Raw genomic sequence first — 21266 nt, forward strand, 5'->3', positions numbered from 1 at the left:
ATACAAAATAAAATGTTACCGTTCATTAGTACCAAGTGGTAGTGGGTACCTAGTATCTACAACAAATAACGGTGTCGAATGGTTTTCAAATATAAAAACAGTTTATGTTTTATTGATTAATTACCTATCCTTAATTCGTATGTAGTTAACCCCTAGACGTGTGATGGTGAATAAGTAAACACGTTGAACACACTAGCAAAACAATATTCTACTCAAACATAATTTATTATAATTATAATCATGATTATAAATTATAATGTTAAGCAAATACTAAAACATAATATGTACCTACAGAGTACAGATATATTGTCGTGCAGTATAATGTTTACTTATTTCACACCACTCGAAGTCACCTATTTAATAATATGTGGTTGTGAACTCGTGATCTTATTTTACACTGAAAACATTAAACGAATAAAATATGTGTAATAACTGATAATTCATAGCTATAAATAATAATGTTACGATATCATATAATATATATTCCCAAACACCGATTGTGATCATCAGGACGACGTTTTTACTGGATAAAAAGTGTAGTTGTACACGTGTTATAAGGCGTTTCAAGTGATAATACATTAGTTGTAAAAGTACACTGATTTAAATTCAGCGTGAAATCAGACATCGTACCAATACAGTTTTAATTTAAATAAATCTTTTGGTAAGTGGTTCGATATTGGGTTATTTCTCTCTCTGTATTTTTTTGCATAGTTTGAATAGTCATGTAGCGACCCTTTGCGAATCTTCATATTTCGAATTTAAATTATTAAATTAAGATATAAATGAACTTTTTCTACCTTTAAAATTCTTCAAGTTTCGAAATTCGAGTTATATCAACACATCACAAAATGGGGATGTGGTTACAATTCTCTAAAATAATTAAGTACTCAATAATTTAAGCTTTTTTTTTTAAATATTATGTCGTGTTGTAAGTAATTTCACGATTTTTTTTAACAAATTTCAACGATTATCAACGTTTAGTTATTTCTCATTTCGGTATAAAATGAAGATAATAATTCACTTTTTATCCTGTTATAAATACTGGGAATAATACTTTTGCCCCCTCCCCTCAACCCTAGTTTTAACTAAATTTAATTTTTTACCAAAAAAGATAATGAAGTAGAAAATCTAAGCATTTTAGTAGGTACCCCAAAATGTGATGACAAAAAAAAACGCACGCACATCATTGTAAAATCAAAGCATTCATCGCTCCGCTCACAATCTAAAAAATTATTTTGTGTCCGTATCTGCTATAATATATGATATATTATACAGCTGTACAAGTTCAGTAACGACTGTAACTATATGATTAAATAATTAAATGCTTTAAATTTCTACGTCTTACATTGACTCAATTTAGGCACGGCTGTAAAACAACCATGAATATTATGAAGGTGATTCAATGTTACCATCTATTCTGGAAGCAAATATTTTTGTACGCTTCGCTCGTATGGGTCGCTTTCCTTTTTGCGACTTTTTACTTCGCGGCGCCCGAAAATTACGTCGACGATGAACTAGAAAAAACGCTTGCGATAGCAATTCAACATCTCGACGATGTACACATAGACAACGTCAACATGATGGAAATGAAGAAAGACCTGATTCAAAGGTAGGTCACGCTGCAGTTGTCTTTAATTAATATTTTCGACATCGCGCTAGTCATCAGTACATATAGTACTACGACTGTATAGTTCGGCAGATATTTGCTTTGTTTTTGTGTCCCGTGCAGAAGTATTAAAATATAGTATATACTCGTGAAAGGGTTGACTGCATTTAGACCATTTACAACGATTTTTTCTGATTTTTAATTCAGAAAACCTTAAAGAGAAATCGCCGTTATACCCCATGCAATCTACGATGCGCGCACAAATTTGTATGCGATATATTGTTCTCTTTACGGCTCGAGGTCTACGACATAATCGTAATAATATGTAGGTACCTATTTCAATATTTGTTTAAAACAAATAGCATACAACCGTTTGTGGAGATACGAAAAACCATAATGAGTTACGAGAAAAAACGGACCACTGTGCAAAATATCTTTCACTTTCATCTCGCGAGTGTCATAAAATATTAAAATGTGAATAATTATTAAGTATGATATTTTATTTAATAGTATAATAGTAAGTAATAATAGTTTACTTTTATGTTTTCTGTTTTTAGACTGAAGCTCAACGAAAAAAAAGTATACAAGTTATCCTATTACATTGCGCAGTATTCTTTATTATTTTTATTATCTTTTAATCGTACAAACGCACATAATATTTTATTCAGATGTTCACATTGTTTAATGTTTTAAAAAATTTTTTACTTATGATTTTTACGTTTATGTAAATTATGTATCTAGTTTGTTGTATAAATTAAACCCAATACATGGTTTCTGGATACAATATTATTTTATTTTTCCTTGTATTTTCAAAATGTTTATTATCTTTGATAATATTGTACCAAAATAAAATTAAGATCAAGTGAGTGAGCCAACATGAGGCTAATATTGTCTAAAATTAATAAAGCATGATAAAATAGCAACACCTCTCCATTTATTTGAAGAGTTCATAGCGCCACATTGAAAATAAACATTGAGAAAATTAATTTTGAATTGTAATAAAAAAAAACATCATAAAGCAGAATCGAACATTCGGAAGTCATAAAATAATTATGTAATTCAACATTAATCGCTCATCTTACAGATGATGGACAAAGAGAAGATATTAAACGGCCCATCTGAAGGGTACGAAGTATTGCGTCGCCGTATTTATTCAAACACAAAAGAATTTTGGTATTACGTCAGTTCTGCTTTACAATCGTTGGCAAACGAAATCGAAGACTTGAAACCAAAAGTTTCTGGTATGAAAATAATGATCGACGAACACTATAGATCGTTATTGAGAGATATCGCCAAACTGGCCGATGTCGACGGTTATTCAGAGTGGCGGTGGAAAGAGTTTCACTCTTTGAGTAGACTAGTCGAAAAGAGACTGCAACATACGCAAAATCCGCCCGACTGTTCCAAAGCAAAAAAGCTCCTGTGCAATCACATCAATGTAAGTTTAGACGACTAATACAATATAATTTATTGATTTTATGATCATCCTAACTTATCCTAATTATATTCAACCTTCCTTGCAGGCTGCAGCATCACTTTCCTAGTCAAATTCAACTAATAAATCCTAAAAAAAAACCTTTCAAACAACTAGTTTGATTTAAACTGTTCTTTCCGTGTATCTTTTTTTCTGTACGTATTATTCATTGTTTTTAATTTTTTACATATTGTACCTAAATATTCGCTTTTTTAGTTAAAAAAACACACATTTTATTGTATTTAATTGTTAAGTATATTATTTTATAATCAATGGCAGTCCAATGATTTTATCATAAGGAGGAGGATGTGGTTGATTTTTTAGCATGCAATTTAATCATTGAAAATGTAATTAATATTATTTTAAGTATCGAAAAAAGTCCAGCACGGTTTCAAATCAACAATTTTTTATAGTACTTACTTGTGGTTTTTGTATAATTTCAGAATTTTCCTTGTGCATTTGGATGTCGTATACACCATTTGGTCAAATGCTTGATTGTCGCCTATGCCACCGAAAGGACAATGATTATAGACAATCCTAAAACTTGGAAGTTTACTAGAAGTGGTTTTGCTAATATATTTCTACCGCTTAGCGACACGTGTACGTCTACTGACGGCAAAACCGTTTCTAAATGGCCAGGTAGGTGAAACGTTGATCATGATAAATCAAACACAAAAATATTTTCCACATACATTATCGATTGTAAAAATATCTCATAAATTACACAATTATTATTTCTATATATGTATTTTATTTATTTGTTTATTTACAATTTGAAATCTTAATCCCGCCACCCCAAATACTTCTTACATAGTATTATGTGATAAACAAAAATATTTGATTAAAATAATTTATTTTTATTACCAACCTAAGTGGTTAATAATGAGTAATGGCTAGTAAATATGATAATACATTTTTTGATTGAACCGCCATCTCACAAAAATTTTACTAGGAGACCACTGACTCGTACAACTATGCAAGATTTAATTAATACAAATTCCTCACAAAAATTGTGAAGTATGTAATGTGCTGTTTTGTTGGATTTATTGATTACCTGATTAATATTATAGGCAACGAAACCACTCAAGTGGTAAATTTTATTGTGCCTGAAAACCCTGCCAAACATCCCCGTCCACCTTACATTCCGAACGTGTTGCCTGAGGACTTAGCTGGACGAATAAATGTCTTGCACGGTGATCCCGCTGTATGGTGGATAGGTCAGTTCCTCAAATACATCTTCCGGCCGCAACCATCCACTACCATTGTGTTTAACGAGTTTGCCAAGCGAGTGAATTTTCAAAAGCCAATTGTTGGGTAAAAATTTTTGTATTACGTCGTATCGTTGCATTGACAAATCGCACACTACGTATAGAAATATTAAATAAAACCAATATTTCCCGTATTTACATCGATTTTTAGTTTGGATAAGACCGGTTAAGATTAATTAAAGTCTACCTCTACATATTATAAATAAATTAGAACGTAGTTATACCAAAGCCCACGGGTGGTATGAGTTTACAGCTGTTTATGAAGTACATCACTCATATGCTCGTATAATAGGTACCATTAAAATTTAAAATGTCCAATGAAGACGTAATAACTCATACATGTTAATCGTAGTTTAAATTCATTCAGTGAACAGTCGTTTTTGTAACACTAACTAAAATAAATTACTAATGGGGTGGGTAGAAATAGATGTATTATATTATGTATCTTTTAAGAAATTAAATATAATACAGCTAATATAGTCTCCATTTCTTGGACTTGAACATTAATATATGCAATTAAATTCTGGATACGCTTCAACGTGTTATACGCCATACAGCATGTAAAAAATTAAGTGTTGCTGTTCAGATTGCATATCAGACGAACGGACAAAATCATCAGAGAAGCTTCATTACACGAACTCGAAGAGTATATGTACCATGTGGAAGAATATTACAAGCTCAAAGAATTAAACGGTGGATACGACAAGAAACGCATTTATTTGGCCACGGACGATCCAACATTGTTTGATGAAGCTAGACTCAAGTGTGTTTCAAATTGTCTAGTTTAAACTAGTTTATTATAATACTTACATTTACTTGCAGACAGTGTAAATAATAAATCGTGTTTTATTAGATATCCTGAGTACGATGTTATCGGCGATCCAGATTTATCCAAAAGTGGCTCCGTTCTTTACCGCGAGTTAGACAATTCAATTATGAATATCAACATCGACCTATATTTTCTAGCTTATCACTGTGACCACTTAGTTTGTACTTTTTCATCAAATGTATGTCAAATTTGATTTCCTCGTTATTATTATTCATTATCATTTATCACTAATAATTAATTATAAAAGAAAATAATAACTAAAGTTTAATCAGGGTTTTGCATCCAAATTTATCAGTATCAAGTACCCAAAACAATGACAATACTCATTAATTTCTAGTTTGTTAACTCAAATACTTGTAACATATAACGTCATCATATTTAAAAAATTATTTATATAGGTACATTTATTATTCACGTTAATTCAATTTCAATGAATTGTGTTTTTTTCAGGTGTGCCGGATAGCTTATGAAATTATGAACAGTCTCCAACCAGATGCATCAGCTAAGTTCACTTCTTTAGACGACACATTTTATTTTAGTGGTCAAAATCACAGACTGAATGTAGCTTTAATATCTCATAAAGCAGACGGGCCCGAAGAGATGGATCTAGAAGTAGGTGATGAGATTGAAGTAGCTGGAAATCATTGGGACGGTTATTCACTGGGGATCAATTTGAGAACACATCAAACACTTCTATACCCTACTTTTAAGGTAAAGTGTGATTTAATAAAATCTTAACAATGAAATAAGGGCAAATTCTCAAACCCAAAAAATAGTGATATTTAAATTGAGGCCAAATCTGCTCATTTTTTAGTCTATAGCGTTAATACGCAAATGGGTTGATGTGCAACAAGTATTTTTTATTTTATTTCCTTTCACTTGAATAGTTTCTAATGTTATCTCTTTGGCGTTGTCAATAATTTAAATAGATTTCAGTCACCTGTCGGTTATTTTTATTTGAAACTAGCCAAGTGAAAATCGGTAAAAGAGAATGTTGCACATGAATGTATTTGTGTATTAAGGATATTAACTAAAGAAAGATCAAACTAGGCTACAATGGTATCTACTTTGATAGTCAGACTTTTTTGGGTCTAAGATTTGGCCTTTTTTTCGTGGTTAGGTTTTTGTTGGATATCATTCATTGCTTCAGCATAGTGGGTTTCGTCTTCTTGGATTTAATCATGATAATATGCAGTAGCCAAAAACCAGTTTTTACCATAAGTCAAGGCCGTCAATTTAATGACACTTTAAGCATTTAGAACTACTCTCCATTATTATATGTAATTGGTCATGTACCTGTTTAATTTAAAAAAAAATAATTAATTAAGTGGCATTAAGTTTGAGAAAATTGCAATTATTAGATTTTTCCATTTGCTCTATAAAGTAGGTCTTATTGTACCAACATGCATGTGTCCAACTACTGTCCTGCACCAGTCCCTCCACATCAAATGACACCTGTAGTAAATATTTTTGCGGGACCTATACAAAACTTCCATTAAATTATGTCCAACCCATTACAGGTGATATGGGTGTTCATACAACATTTCTATGTTATCAATAGTTAGGTTTAACACGCAGCTTAAAATGACAAAATTACTTAATATAGTTATTATAATTATAATTACAATACAATAACATACATAAGTTATATCATCAAATATTATTTAATATAAGATAAGTATTCCTATCAACATTTTAAAAAAGCCAGGCCCTGTACTTCAGGTCCAACTTCGGGACCCCTTGTAGAGACCCCACAATGCTCTCAGATAATTGTTTTAATTTGTAGGTGTTAAAAAAATTAAATTCATACTAATATCTTTAACTAAGGGGTCATTTTACTGCAAAATTATCTATTACTCTATTTACTTGCACTATAATAATATCTACCTTTGTGCCATTCGATTTTACCTATACGGAAAAGTAGATTATTACATTATTCAAATTTCAAAAGTTCATCTTAAGAAGAAGCAGAGATATGATGGTTAGAAAAACCGAGTGAAGGTCTTTGAATTTTAATTTCAGTGTATTATTAAGATTATTTAATTTTCCTAAAAATGATAAACATGTAGTTGAAATTGCCCCTCCCCCACATTAAAAATGTTGATACCAGTTTGAAGTGTGTGGGCCCCGTGTGGAAATTGGGACAACTTTGTGGATGTATAATAAATTGTTATTTAAAGATAACAAAACTAATGATAAATGATGCTTGATTATATTAATATTTGATTTTAGGTAACCACAAAAATTGAAGTTTTGCCTTTTGCCAGTTATCCAAATATCACTTTAAATACTGAGACATAGAAAGAAGACAATTTACAAAATCTGTATTTGTACTATTACATAACTACTTAAATTGTATGACTCTTATTATTAAAATAAAACGAAATAATATGGTTTAAAAAAAAAACTGTAGTTTAGTTGATTCCTTTACCCATATAAAGTGTATTGTAAATGCAACATGTGATTATAATATCTTTATACACGTGTTTGATTTTTTTTTCAAATTTCAAATTTGGTTCAGCAAAGAATATATTTTATTCGCACAAAAAAATTAAAAGTATAATACATAATATTATACTATATTCAATGCGTTTGGTATATGTTTTTCAAGTTTTCGTTTCGGCTCCTTTACCGATAAACACATTCACCTATGATCCATATACATAAATGAAATAAAAAAAAATTTCAATGAACTATACAATAATAATATTGTGTTTTATTTTTATTATCCTGTTTGTGCCAATTCTCACACCACAACAAGGCGTATCGTAATCAATATTAAAATGGCATGTGAGTCTAGTCGACAACGTGTTCCAGCTGTAATATTGTTATTATAATCAACACATTGTTATTTCTTTAATGCAGGCATTAATTTTATCTCCTCTTTACTTATTAATGACTCAACCGATGCACCCGATATTCTGTCTTCTATCTATTATAGTGTCCTTGTCTATGCAACAAGATACAACTCATCGTTCTACTTTCCTTCTTGTCGTACGAACTACAACCACATACTACACAGAATGCTAATTTTCTGTAACTCTCTTCAATTGGCACATATACACTATAATTTGTAATTTTTATGTTAAATACTGTTTTGTATTGTTTTTAGATTTTGAGAGGCGCGATGAATGCATTGATTTTACAGTGATGTGTGTTTTTTTATTTTTTTATTTTTTATGTGTCTGTCACCACCTTTTGGACCAGTTAAAGTGCTTCGATTTTCTTCAACAGTATCTTTCCTGGTAGGAAAATTAATCTACTCGTAGTTGATGCTTGGAGGGAGGATCAAAGGGTAAAAACTACCAATAGTTTTCAAAAGCAGCAGGAAAAACAAACAAAAAATTAAGGAAAAACAGGTGTAATAACATGACATTTTCACTAGATGTTTATATCCGCGTTCTCTATGCACTATAAAATTTTCAAAATATTTTGATTCGTTTTGAACTATTTATAAGTTTATTAAATTTTCAATTATTATTTGTTTTTTTCGAGTCAAACGTACGTCCTGCTGCTGCAGTTGTCTTTAATTATTATTTTGCCATCAGGTTGGTAATCAGTATATTATTATAGATATTTGTTTAGTATGAAGAAGTATTTAAGTACCTATAATATATATTCCTGAAATTGTTGACTGCACTTTGACCGTTTGCAACAGTTTTTTCTTTTTTTTTAATTCCGAGATCACCTTATTTAGAAATCTCATGCATAGGTACGTCATGTTATACGCCATGCAATCCGCGGTTGTACGATACGCGCAACACACAAATTGCATGGTTCTCTTTATGACACAAAATGTATGACGTAATCGTAATAATATGAAGGTACCTATTTCAAAATTAAATTAAAATAAATTACATACAATCGTCTTTGGAGGCGTACGAACAAGGAATATTTTTTTGGAATAAAATATATTTTTTTGTTTTTAATAAAACGGAATATATTATGAAGAAAAAAACACGACTACTGCGCAAAATATCTTTCACTCTCATCTCGCGAGTGTCATAAAACATTCTACTATGAAAAATTATTAAGTATAATGTTTTGTTTAATATTATATAATAATAGTGCACCGTGCACGTATAGGTTATATGTTTTTAGACTGAGATTCGGCAAAAAAAAGTACACAAGCTATCATATTACATTCATTATCTTATCTTTTAATCGTCCAATATTATATATCCAAAGACGTCTGCATTGTTTAATATTTAAAAAAAAATGTTTACTTCTATTTTTCTTACATTTGTGCATATTATGTAATATGTGTATAGTATTATGTATATATTAATATCCAATTCTGGAACAGAGACGTTTAAATTATTAAGAGCCAAAAAAGAAACCGAAACCTTTATTTAGTAAAAAAAGTACCGGAACCGAACCGAAATTTTGAAATGAAATAAGTTCCAAAATAAAATTATATTAACTATCACAAATTATTATTTATCATTTTTTGTATAAATAATTAGGGATGTATAAGCCTTTTCTAATATTTCTCTACTATTTATAGTGCTTTACAAAATCCGCATGATTTATATTAATGAACAAATACGATTTTACTAACTAAACAATCATTTTAATTTTTAAGCAATTTAGTTTTCATTAATTTAAATTGCAATACCTATATATTTAAATATTATCAGTTATGTAGTTCAATATTATAGTACAGGATTTCCAGATGTAACATGAATGCACAAATATTTATAAATGTTTTTTTTTTACTTTTATAAAATACTTAATACAATAATATTCAAAAAAACGTTAACTAATATATACGATATTATATATTCATATTTATGTCGTGAATGATGTTCTATACTGAAAATTTCAAATAAATTATACCAAATATTTGTTTTTTTGTGAGTGGCCTAAACTTTATGATAAGATAATAGTTTTCTATAATAGACTAGGTAGTTTTTTTATTTAATAAAAGTAAAATGTTACAATTGATGTACATAACTAATAAGAAGCTCAAATGTTATGACTGTATAAATAATATTTTTAAAAAAACAAAATAATATGGTTTAAAAAAAAAATGTTATTTTAAGTTTATTTACCCATACAAGTTAATCGTAAATGCACATGGGAGTATTATCCATAAATACATGTGTTTCCTTTTTCTTTCGAATTTGGTTCAGCAAAGAATATATATTCCTACAAACATGTAAAATATATACATATTATACTATATTCAATGAATTTAACATAATATGTTTTTCAAGTTTTCCTTTCAACTGCTTTACCGAAGAATTAAATCATATATAAACCATATAAATGTGACAATTTAACAATTTAACAGTTCAACATACTCGTGCCTCTTTTAATAATTCTAATATACTGACAAAATAATAACTAATTAGTTGCATGCTCTTAATATAAATAAAAAAGTAAATCTAGTACCGAAACCAAATTAAGTTTTACACTTTTTTGTTTTCAATCAGCTCAGCTGGGAATAATACTTAGTGATACCCAAATATTGTATTACATTTTTATTAATTTAAAATCAATTAGTATCGCTCTGTTTTTACAAGCCATTTTTGTTTATTCTCATAAAAATGATAATATAATTGTATAATATAGGTAGAGACGTAAGGGACTAGCCCTTATTTTTAGTTTTAATAGAATATTTTATTTTTTATCAAATTGCTTGTGTTCACTTAGTGTCGTTATTCTCACTTCTGTACTGAGTATTTCCCATTTTGGACTAGCTAGGTTCATTTATTGTGTCACAATTTAGTGTATACTATAAAAAAACTAAGGCTATAGTTTATTATACAATCCTATACAAAGAATATTATAAAAGCGTATTTTTACTCCATTTTAGAATTTAAAACCAGTCGTTTCTTACGTTCGCTGGAATTGTATAGTTTGTTGGGGAGGTGGGGTTTTCGATTTCGATTGCTTGCATGTGATACTCGTTATTATATAATCGAAAGTTGGTTGCTAAAATCACAGGATAGTGCGTGTGTGTATCTAAGTGTCTCACCTGCAATCACCATAATTATTTAGGTCACTGAACAAGTATTTCGTTCAATTCTCTACATTATAACATATTCGAAAATAGTATATTATAGTATATTAGTAGTAACCGCAGCATTAATTACTGGTGTATAACAACACCATACGAGTTACGAGTAGGTACATATTATAACAATATCCACTATAATTGTATATTATATTGGTACAATAACGGAACAAACAAATCCAACTGTAAGCAATCTTAAATATAAATTATTGAATTGTGTACATTGTATTTAAGTACCTCTACTTAATTCACATACATATTATAGAAGCTGTATCAGGAAGATATGACATCTATATCTTTAAATTACACTAATTGAATGTGGGGATCATCGTGATACATACTATATATTACTTTATGTACACGGTACCTTCCTAAATAAAATATAATTTTGTAAAATCATGTTTACTCGTGTAATGTAATTTTTATGGTACGGACCTGTCATTGTTCCACGGCAATATTTATAATTTATACATATTATAAACAAGCGCGTGTAGGAGGTAATTTTACAACACTGTTTGCAGATAATATATCTGATAAACCATGGAATCACATAATACCAAAGCTGGTATTGTTAATTTCGTACAGAGCCACGTATGCCTTCGTCCAATTGGTGATAAATTAATATTATATCCAAAGGCTTTTTAAATAACATTCCTGCATAATTGCATAGAGCGTAATTTTCACAAAATGTATATGCGGCGAGTACATGTTGTAATGCAATTACTCAACGATACTTTATATTTTCTTTTATGAGTTTAAATACTTATATTTATATACATATTATTCTTTGTACACGTATTATTTTCATATTTTTTTAAATAGGTAAGTATTGCATTTTGTTAAGTTCTAATATCATACGTCCGGATATACGGTATTTCAATATTTCACTATTACATAAACGTCATTACCGATGTTGCACGTATTATTTACGCACGAATATATTTCAAAAAATTAACTTATTGATAATCGATAAGATTCATCTACGTATTTCCTATATACATTTAAATGGCTACTTGCATAAGCTTTGTGTTCAAGTAGGAATCAGGTTGTGCGTATATTTAATTCGTTTATCTCATAAAAACAGAAATATATTTTATGAGTCTATGACTACCTTGTTTGCTAACCATAATCAATTATTATACTGTATTTCGGCTGGAGCCACTCATTTCGGCATTACATTTATATGGTAATCCCACACAAAATGTAGGTAAACATTTTTTTTAGTTTTATGTGTTGTAAATTTCCTTATATATTTATTTAAAAAATAAAGGTACTTTTCATGCTTTTTTTTTCACTTCAACAGAAACAGCAGTGTACTTAAGAATAATGAATTTGCAGTGTTTAGTGAGAGTCTTCATATTTGTAGCATTCCTATTGATAGTGTTGTCTATGATTTGGAGATTTAAATGGAACCAAGATAACTTCATCATTGAAATTAACAGCCAAAGACTAACCAAAAGCTTAGAGACCCTAAAAAACCTGCGGTTGGCCAATGTCAAATTAAAAGCTGAATTGAAAAACTTGAATGAAAAGTATTGTTACATGTTATCTTTTATTACTACAATGATATGCTAAATACGCAAGTCTTGAAGATTTTGTTGAGAATTTTGAGTGTTTGTATATTGAATTTTCTATAGTAGTGCATGCATATTTATATTTGGATATTATAGTACATTGCAGTACCTATTTCATTAATGCTCGTAGGGCATGAGTTTCTAACTGCAAAGGCATTTATTCTTGTTTGCTCTTAGCCTATATGTGATATGTTACTATTGATCTTTATAAATAAATGATATCTTAAACAAATATTAGAGTTGAATATATGTTTTTAGCTAATAAGTACTCAAAAAGTACTTAACCGATTTTGTGAACATTTTAAATTGTTCTTGCCAATATCAGAAAAGTTTAGAGAGTAGTTTGAAATATGTTCAATTTATACCAAGTGCTATATCTAATCCACCACGGAGGTGAATTTTCCACATCGATCGAATTAGTCCACAAAGCATGCAAGATACACTAACCCAATTTTTCCCGTGAACTGAGGTACACCAAAACCAAGATATACCTATAATATATCACTAAATTTTAAAATACATTAAAAAGTCTTATATAAATGATTGGATTGCCGAAAATAATAATAATGTTTAAAATAATCTTTATTGATATAATAGGTTTTCATTATTGGTAACCACATAAATCGAGAACGGATAAACCGATTTGGTCCATTTAAAAAAAAAATTTACCTATACCTATTTTGAATCAAATTTTTACAAAAGTAAAATTGGATAAGTTGCTCGAAAAATTGAAAAATTTAGGAAATACTGAAAGCCCTTTTTTATAATTGATCGGTTATAACAATATCAACTTATAATTTTTAATTTTGATATTTGATAACTATATTTTTAACCCCTGTAGGTTCATCTGAATTCAATAGACTCAACACTCAACAACTATACTGAACCGTTATCAATAAAAAAAGTTATATCAGTATTTCAAAATATATATTTGTAATAGTCCAAACAAGGTTTTTATGGAAAGAAAAATCGGAAAATTTGCCCTGATAATTATAAATTTTTGGAAGAAACGAAGGTGCTTTTTGACTAATTGATCAATGTATATCCTAAACTATGATACCTAGGGAGTTGAGACTTGAAATTTTCAAGTTGCTTTGGTGTTTGTACCACCATGTATGGGCCGTGTAGTACAAAAGGATTTTCCAAAATTATAAAGAAGTGCTTATTTTATTTTTTCACTTGAAAACTCAACAGTTTAAACAGCTAAGAATGGATATTGGTTTACACTTTATTCGGAGTTAATAAAATCAAAAACCACTGGACCATTTTCGATAAAAGTTATATTAATAGATTCCTTGGCACTTGGAGGGTGTTTAGGTATAGCTTTTCAACTCATATTATAGGGTCTCACGCAAATGACTATTTTTTCAACTTCCTAAAAAATATAATGTTTTTTTTTTGTTTATCTAAATAGTTGACATTGCAGGTTACATATTATTATATTACTATTATAATAATTTGGAAAAATATGGCATATCAACTTTGTAGCCCTATATAATAATGTAGTTGATGATGCTTAACATATTTCAAAAGATATGAACATTTTCAAAATTTAGAAACTAAACAAAATGTTTAAACAAACATAATTAATAAGTAATAACAAAACAACTTCTTCAAAACTCTGCGTATTCAACGTATTAGGTATGATAAGGAATTTAATAATAATTATTTGTTTTATGTTTTAGAATAAGAATCCAACAGAGTATAAAGGTACTTACAATAAATAAATAGAGTGATTTTTGAACAAAAATAAATATTTGTTGTCTTGAAATACTCGTAATATAATATAATGCTGTACCTATTATGTAAATCAACTTGCATTACCTACTTTTTTTAAATGTCGATAATCCGTTCGTTTTAAATATAGTATATTTTTTTCACTGTAGTATTGAATAAATAGCTAAGCTAACTAACTATTTACTTGTTTAATACTTATGACATTACATGTAAGCCACAGTTTCTTCTGCACTATGCTGTAGGTAAACGAAAATCAGGGAAACTAAGGCCCCTAGATAATCTATTACTCCCTCTTCAAAACAAAATTTTAAATAGATAATTTTTTTGTTGTTTAAGCCCTGCTTACATGGATGTTAATAATTTTAGCTTCACCTGACATTTTAATTGATTTCCACCTATGGTACCGTTATTTTTTTAAGAATCATACGTAAATCTATCTAGTAACACATTTACACTGACCTATTATATCAGAAAATGATAAGTTTTCATTTAATGGATGATTAACTTTATTTCCAGAAAAAAAAAATAAAATATGTGCATGCCAAAAGTAGATATTTAAAACGAAATCATTTTTTAAATAAAATTATACATTATTTTAAAATAACGAATGACGTAAATGGCATCGTATTTAAATGATCCTATAAACCTTTAGGAATTGAGGGACATTGAACCAATTGCTCCATCTGAAGAATACGAAGTTCTACGACGTCGTATATATTCAAACACTAAAGAATTTTTTTACTACGTCAATTCTGGATTAGAATCAATAAATAATTCAATGATAAGCGTAGGACGCATTCATAAAATAAAAAATATAGTCGGTGAACACTATAGATCTTTATTAAAAGACGTTTCTGGTTTGGCTGAAGTCGACAACTATTCGACATGGAGACAACAGGAATCCGAAAGCTTAAGTATTTTAGTTCAAAGCAGATTAGAAGAATTGCAAAACCCACCAAATTGGTTCACAGCAAGACAGCTAGTGTGTAAATTTGATAAGGTTTGTACTGACCATATTATTCAGTCTCGTCAAAACAATTAAATACATATTTGAAACAAAAGCCGCTAAAACAATCAATGTCTACATATAAACTAGGCATAATACTATATACTCTGCAGAATAAATTGAATACAAAATCCATTTTACGACCCAATATTTCGTTTTAATATTGTTCATAGTTGTATATGTTATTACTCCATATAATTCCAGAAAATAATTAATTTAATATGTATTTCTCATCAATTTTAAGGGATATCAATAGGTAACAACTAACAAACCAAGCGATGGTTAGGATTTATTATTGAAAATACTTACAGAATGAAAAAAAAATGTACTAAATACAATTTAAAAATATATTGTTTAGTCTGGCATAAAATGAAAAAAAAAATAAAGATCAATAAATATTTTTTTTTTTAATTGCATATAGTGCCTGTACCAAGAAACGTTACGAGAAAGTTGTTTTTTTAATCTGTACCATTTAATGCTTAAAACAATTGTTATATTCAGTATTTTGTCATAATAACAAATCTATAAATAATAATAAATATTTAAAATCAAATAATTAAATGGTTACCTGCTGTATTTGGATATTTTTATTACCTATTTCAAAAACGGCATTTTAAAAATATTGGGATGTTGTACCTAGTGAATCTCATATCTAAACTATGCAACTATATAGAATTTTTAGAAATAATAGATTTTTACAGTTTTCAGTAATAACAGTAATAACGTCGTACTTACCAATATTATAAATATTTTACAGTTCTGTGGGTTCGGTTGTCAGATACACCACATTGTTTATTGTTTTATCGTCGCGTACAGTACTCAAAGAATGTTAGTTCTGGACTATAAAGATTGGACATATGGTGATGTATGGTCAGATGTTTTCCTTCCATTAGGCGACACGTCTACTTTATTAAAAAATATATCAGTTGTTAAGTGGCCAGGTAACATAAATTATTTCTTCAATAAGTAATTTCCTATTTATGTAAAATTTTATTTTAAATTTTATTTTATACTTATTAATATGTGCATTATAATTATACAGGGGATCAAAACTCACAAATAATTTATTTACCTCCAATTGACTCAGTTTTCCCAAGACCTTATTTCCTGCCACAAATGATACCCGATGACTTGGCTCCTCGATTGACTGTCTTGCATGGAGATCCTATTGTCTGGTGGATAGGTCAGATTCTTAAATACATGCTCCGACCACAATTATCAACTAGACATATTTTAGATGATTACGCAAATAAACTCAAATTCCAAAAACCTATCGTCGGGTAAAGTTTAAATTACCAAATATTATTAAAAACAAGTATTTTTTATTTATTATTAAATTTAGTGAAATATACCTACGAATTAATGAGTAGATACAGTGGGACCAAACTCTAAAATGTTTATAAAACCACCCACCTTCACATAGCAACTTCCCGGACATCTAAATTTAAGAAGTGAATAAGCTATCGCTTCACATGATATATGAGTTCAGCACCACTAGGTATATAGGTATATGTATAAAGAGGCACCCATATATATTTAGAAGGTATAAACCTACAAAATAAGCCTTAACAAATGATGAGTCATTAGTAAAAATGGAAATAAAACAAATTATGATGTGCTTAAGATAGGTGCATCAAGAAATACGGTAGTTGACTTAATATTTTGAGACATTTATTCAGCTGTTATACTGTGTTATATTCATTATTATTTTAACTCTTATTAAATCTTAGTATATAATATGATAACTACACAGATAAAGGTAATTTTTTTCATTGAGTTCATTAACCAAACTGAATAAATGTTAAAAGTGTTACACAAAAATACAAAATACCATGATATTATATGCCTCGTATTTACAACTACATACCTAGTAATAATAAGAAATTGATTCGTGATTCTATTGACGACACTTATATAAGTACTAAAATAATACTGTTTAAAATTAATTTAAATTTTAAGCTAATATAGCATTTTTCCCCAACTCATTTTCTTGTATACCTTATAATATTACATAGTTAGATGACGGGTATAGTATATACAAATGGTCAAGTTTACACGAAATACTTGGACTAATTTAAATGATATAATAACTTATTTTAAAATGCACACAGTTGACAGCTAGAGCTCTACCTTATTAACTAAACAAATATTTAAATTTAATACAATATATACTCATTACAAATGCTTATAAGTAATTATCTGTATGTATTTAGAGTACACATTAGAAGAACAGACAAAATCAATTTTGAAGCTAGTTTACATACGCTAGATGAATATATGGTTCACGTTGAAGAGTATTATAAACGAAAAGAGCTGAGTGGTGAAGTTAATCGGAAAAGAATTTATTTAGCTACAGACGAGCCAAATTTGTTTGGTGAGGCCAAACGCAAGTATGTAAAATAAATCATGATATGCCAACAGCATGTCCGCGTGCAGTGAAGATATTCGTTAAATGTTTTAGTTATCCTGAGTACGAAATAATCGGTTCTGATGACATATCTAAATCGGCGTCCGTGAAAAACCGAAATTCTAAACCGGCTTTAATTGGTATAATTGTTGACATACATTTTTTATCCCTCAGTGACCACTTAGTTTGTACTTTTTCGTCACAGGTACCTACCAACCAATTAATTTAAAATAACCACAGTTACTTTAACATCTTCATATTTAGGTTGCTTAAATCAAACTTTTTTGTCATTAACAGTTGTGTCGGGTAGCTTATGAGATAATGAACAGTCTCTATCCTGATGCATCAACTCGGTTCACATCATTAGACGACATATATTATTTTGGTGGTCAAGCCCATAGAATAAACGTAGCTGTGTTACCTCATAAGGCCGATGGACCGGAAGAAATAGATCTGCAAGTAGAAGATCAGATTTATGTGGCTGGTAATCATTGGAATGGTTATTCCAAAGGCAGAAATTTAAGAACGGGATTACTAGGCCTTTATCCTACATTTAAAGTAACTATATAACTATATAGATACACGAGTAAATCATAATTATTTATTAACCTATTCTTACATACTATGACAAACAAAAAATAATAAAACTTTATACTTCAGGTCATTCCGAAAATCGAAACAGCAAAAATTGCAGATATACCTACTGAAACAAAAATATCACAAAATTATGGTAAAAATGAAAACAATTAAGTATGAATAAGACTCTTTGCACTGGTACCTAGGTAATTTAAAATAATACTGTAGGTATGTACTATTTTATCTCGTATTGTAATATTTTTTTAATAAAAATGTATACCTCCGTATATAATATCTATAACTACTAAAATTGATCAACGTTTTTCAAAGATCCTATCGCATTCCATTATAAATGCTAAAATCGGCCAAAACGATAAATTAACGTTATTATTTTCTAAATTACCTATTTAATATTATATATTATACATACTAAAACTTAATAGTATAACACAGCGGATATAGAATAATGATGAATTATCAGATCCAAAATCTAACCTCTTATACAAAATAAATACAATATCTAATAATAAGTGGTACCTACCTGGTCCTCAAAGACATCCGAAACAGAAGGGTTGTGATCTTTTACAAAATAACCTATGGATTTGTACTGATATGTAAAGAGTAATTATCATTAATGGGTTGCTGTTTTCATAAAAATTAATTTTTTGTATTTATACATTCAGCCTATATTTTTAATTTGTATAGTATATAAAACAAATCGTAACTATTTTTTTTTTTTGAAATACAAAAGTTTTAAACTGTAAACATAGTGGTAAATTGCATTTTACTTTTAAATGTTTATACTATTTATGCCACTCAAAAAAGTTTTTTTTATATCACAGTCATCATTTGTTTACACAATATGACACATATTTTATCTACGTTTTTTTAAAAATTTATTTTCAAGGATAATGATGGCTGAATGTGTTTATGCATTTTTTGATAAACTATCATATTAATATGTATTTATAGATATAAGCACCAATCGTATATTTATACATAATAATATGAAATATAAAATAATACATACACATAGTTATAACATGAATTGAAATTTTAATAGTTAAGTGATATTGATAACACTGATGGGCATGATAATATTTATATTATTTAAAGATCGTATCATTTTGACCACAGGATTTATCATTACACAATATTTTAAATGGGATATAGAAAGTCTTGCTGGATCTTGTATGAAAATATAAACATTGTAACTTGTAGGCTTATACGATTTAACCTGCGTACGGAGAGCCGAGGTGGCCAATCTTTCCATGCAGTTATTTTACTAAAAAGTTTCGATTTCCTCTCGGTAGTCTATTCTAGAGAGAACTAAGATTTAGAGCTTCTTTGACAAGTTCATAATAATGCTGGCTGATTCTTATCAGTAAGAAAATTGCAAACTAAAAAACCGTCTATAAATCTATTTAATTAATTTTGTTTCAATCTGAAGATAAGGGTTCCAAATTATCGAGCTGTAATCAAGAATAAATAATACAAGAATGGAATAAGAGTTCTAAACGTTTTACAGAATTTAAATTATTATATAATATGGTATCTTAAAAATTAAAAAAGTAATACGACCTTATGTGAGATCTGAAGGATATACTGTGTATACTACATAATGATTATGGAGAATTGGAGTTAAATATAATATAATTTGTAAATCGAAGATTCGATTTAAATAGATGAGTCTTTAAGATAATGTACTAATATGATCGTAATCAACGAAATTCGGTGATCTAGAGAAGGATATATAGGTACTACTTTACACTCATATTCTACCAAAACTATGTAATACCTGTGTATATACAATATACCATACCACAGTAGCCTGTGGGTATTGTAAAGTTTATATATCATAATATATTATATTATTATAACAAATATTATGACGATAACCATATATAATTTATATATTATATAATATATTGACTGTTGAGATGGTCTCGACGATGGACACATTCGAATACTTTTACAGACCGGAAAAAACAACTCACGCCGATTTACATAAATATTTTACTATATTATCAGTTAGGAGAACGTAACACTGACATTTTTTGTTTCCGTCTTACAAGTGCTTAACATAGAAATTTACTCTCAACATATCGAGTATAGCATCGTCAGTTTACAAATTAGAATGAATAGACCTCTTACGAAACTTGTTACTTAGAGCATTATCTGTGTTTGAAAGTGGATTTTTTTATGATGATTCAGTTTTTGAGTGAATTATGAGCATTTTAAATTTAAGCTATATTATATATTTAAAACTTGCTAAAAAAAATTAACTATCGTATAAAAACCCACTTGCAAATACAGATAATGTCCATACCGCATCAAGTTTCATCATATTCCGATTCACTCTAATTTTTAAACTAACAAAGCTACCCGTGATCTGCTGAGCGTAGATTAGATTTGGTATGTTATGTACTTGTAAGACGGAGACGACAAATGCCGGTGTTACGTCCACTTGACGAAATCGTTATTTCGAAAACCGATTTTCCTCCTCACTCGTTTCGACGAGATTCGTGATGGGTTGTGACGACGTGTGCGATATAATAATATTACATTTCTCACGTCCGTTTTCGGACACGGGACAATACAAACGGAACAATAAATAATCGGATCATCTAATAATATTATACACCTATATAATAGATGATTGGTATTATTCTCGTATAGGTACACGCGCGCGACTGGTTCGAGGACAACGGCACCGGGCACCGTCGAGCGAGGTATAGATTGGTTACCGTGATATATATACCAGTGG

The 21266-nt window shown here is 29.0% G+C and overlaps 2 protein-coding genes across 2 annotated transcripts; both read left to right on the forward strand.

The window, feature by feature from the left end:
• Positions 1-324: 324 nt before the first annotated feature.
• On the forward strand, positions 325-7584 carry LOC111038875 (alpha-(1,6)-fucosyltransferase-like). The gene is made up of 10 exons (XM_022322139.1): positions 325-661; positions 1356-1609; positions 2164-2185; positions 2691-3044; positions 3524-3719; positions 4151-4394; positions 4935-5111; positions 5202-5355; positions 5628-5888; positions 7410-7584. Exons 2-10 carry the CDS (start codon positions 1380-1382, stop codon positions 7476-7478), a joined length of 1707 nt encoding a protein of 568 aa, XP_022177831.1. The 5' UTR covers positions 325-661; positions 1356-1379; the 3' UTR covers positions 7479-7584.
• A 4186-nt stretch (positions 7585-11770) lies between these two features.
• Positions 11771-19177, forward strand: LOC111038884 (alpha-(1,6)-fucosyltransferase-like). Its single transcript, XM_022322150.1, has 10 exons — positions 11771-12021; positions 12503-12731; positions 14459-14483; positions 15163-15510; positions 16274-16457; positions 16559-16796; positions 17730-17906; positions 17978-18128; positions 18221-18481; positions 18584-19177. Exons 2-10 carry the CDS (start codon positions 12526-12528, stop codon positions 18671-18673), a joined length of 1680 nt encoding a protein of 559 aa, XP_022177842.1. The 5' UTR covers positions 11771-12021; positions 12503-12525; the 3' UTR covers positions 18674-19177.
• Positions 19178-21266: the final 2089 nt, after the last annotated feature.

The sequence above is a fragment of the Myzus persicae genome, unplaced genomic scaffold (assembly GCF_001856785.1).
Source record: "Myzus persicae strain clone G006 unplaced genomic scaffold, MPER_G0061.0, whole genome shotgun sequence".
Classification (NCBI taxonomy): domain Eukaryota; kingdom Metazoa; phylum Arthropoda; class Insecta; order Hemiptera; family Aphididae; genus Myzus; species Myzus persicae.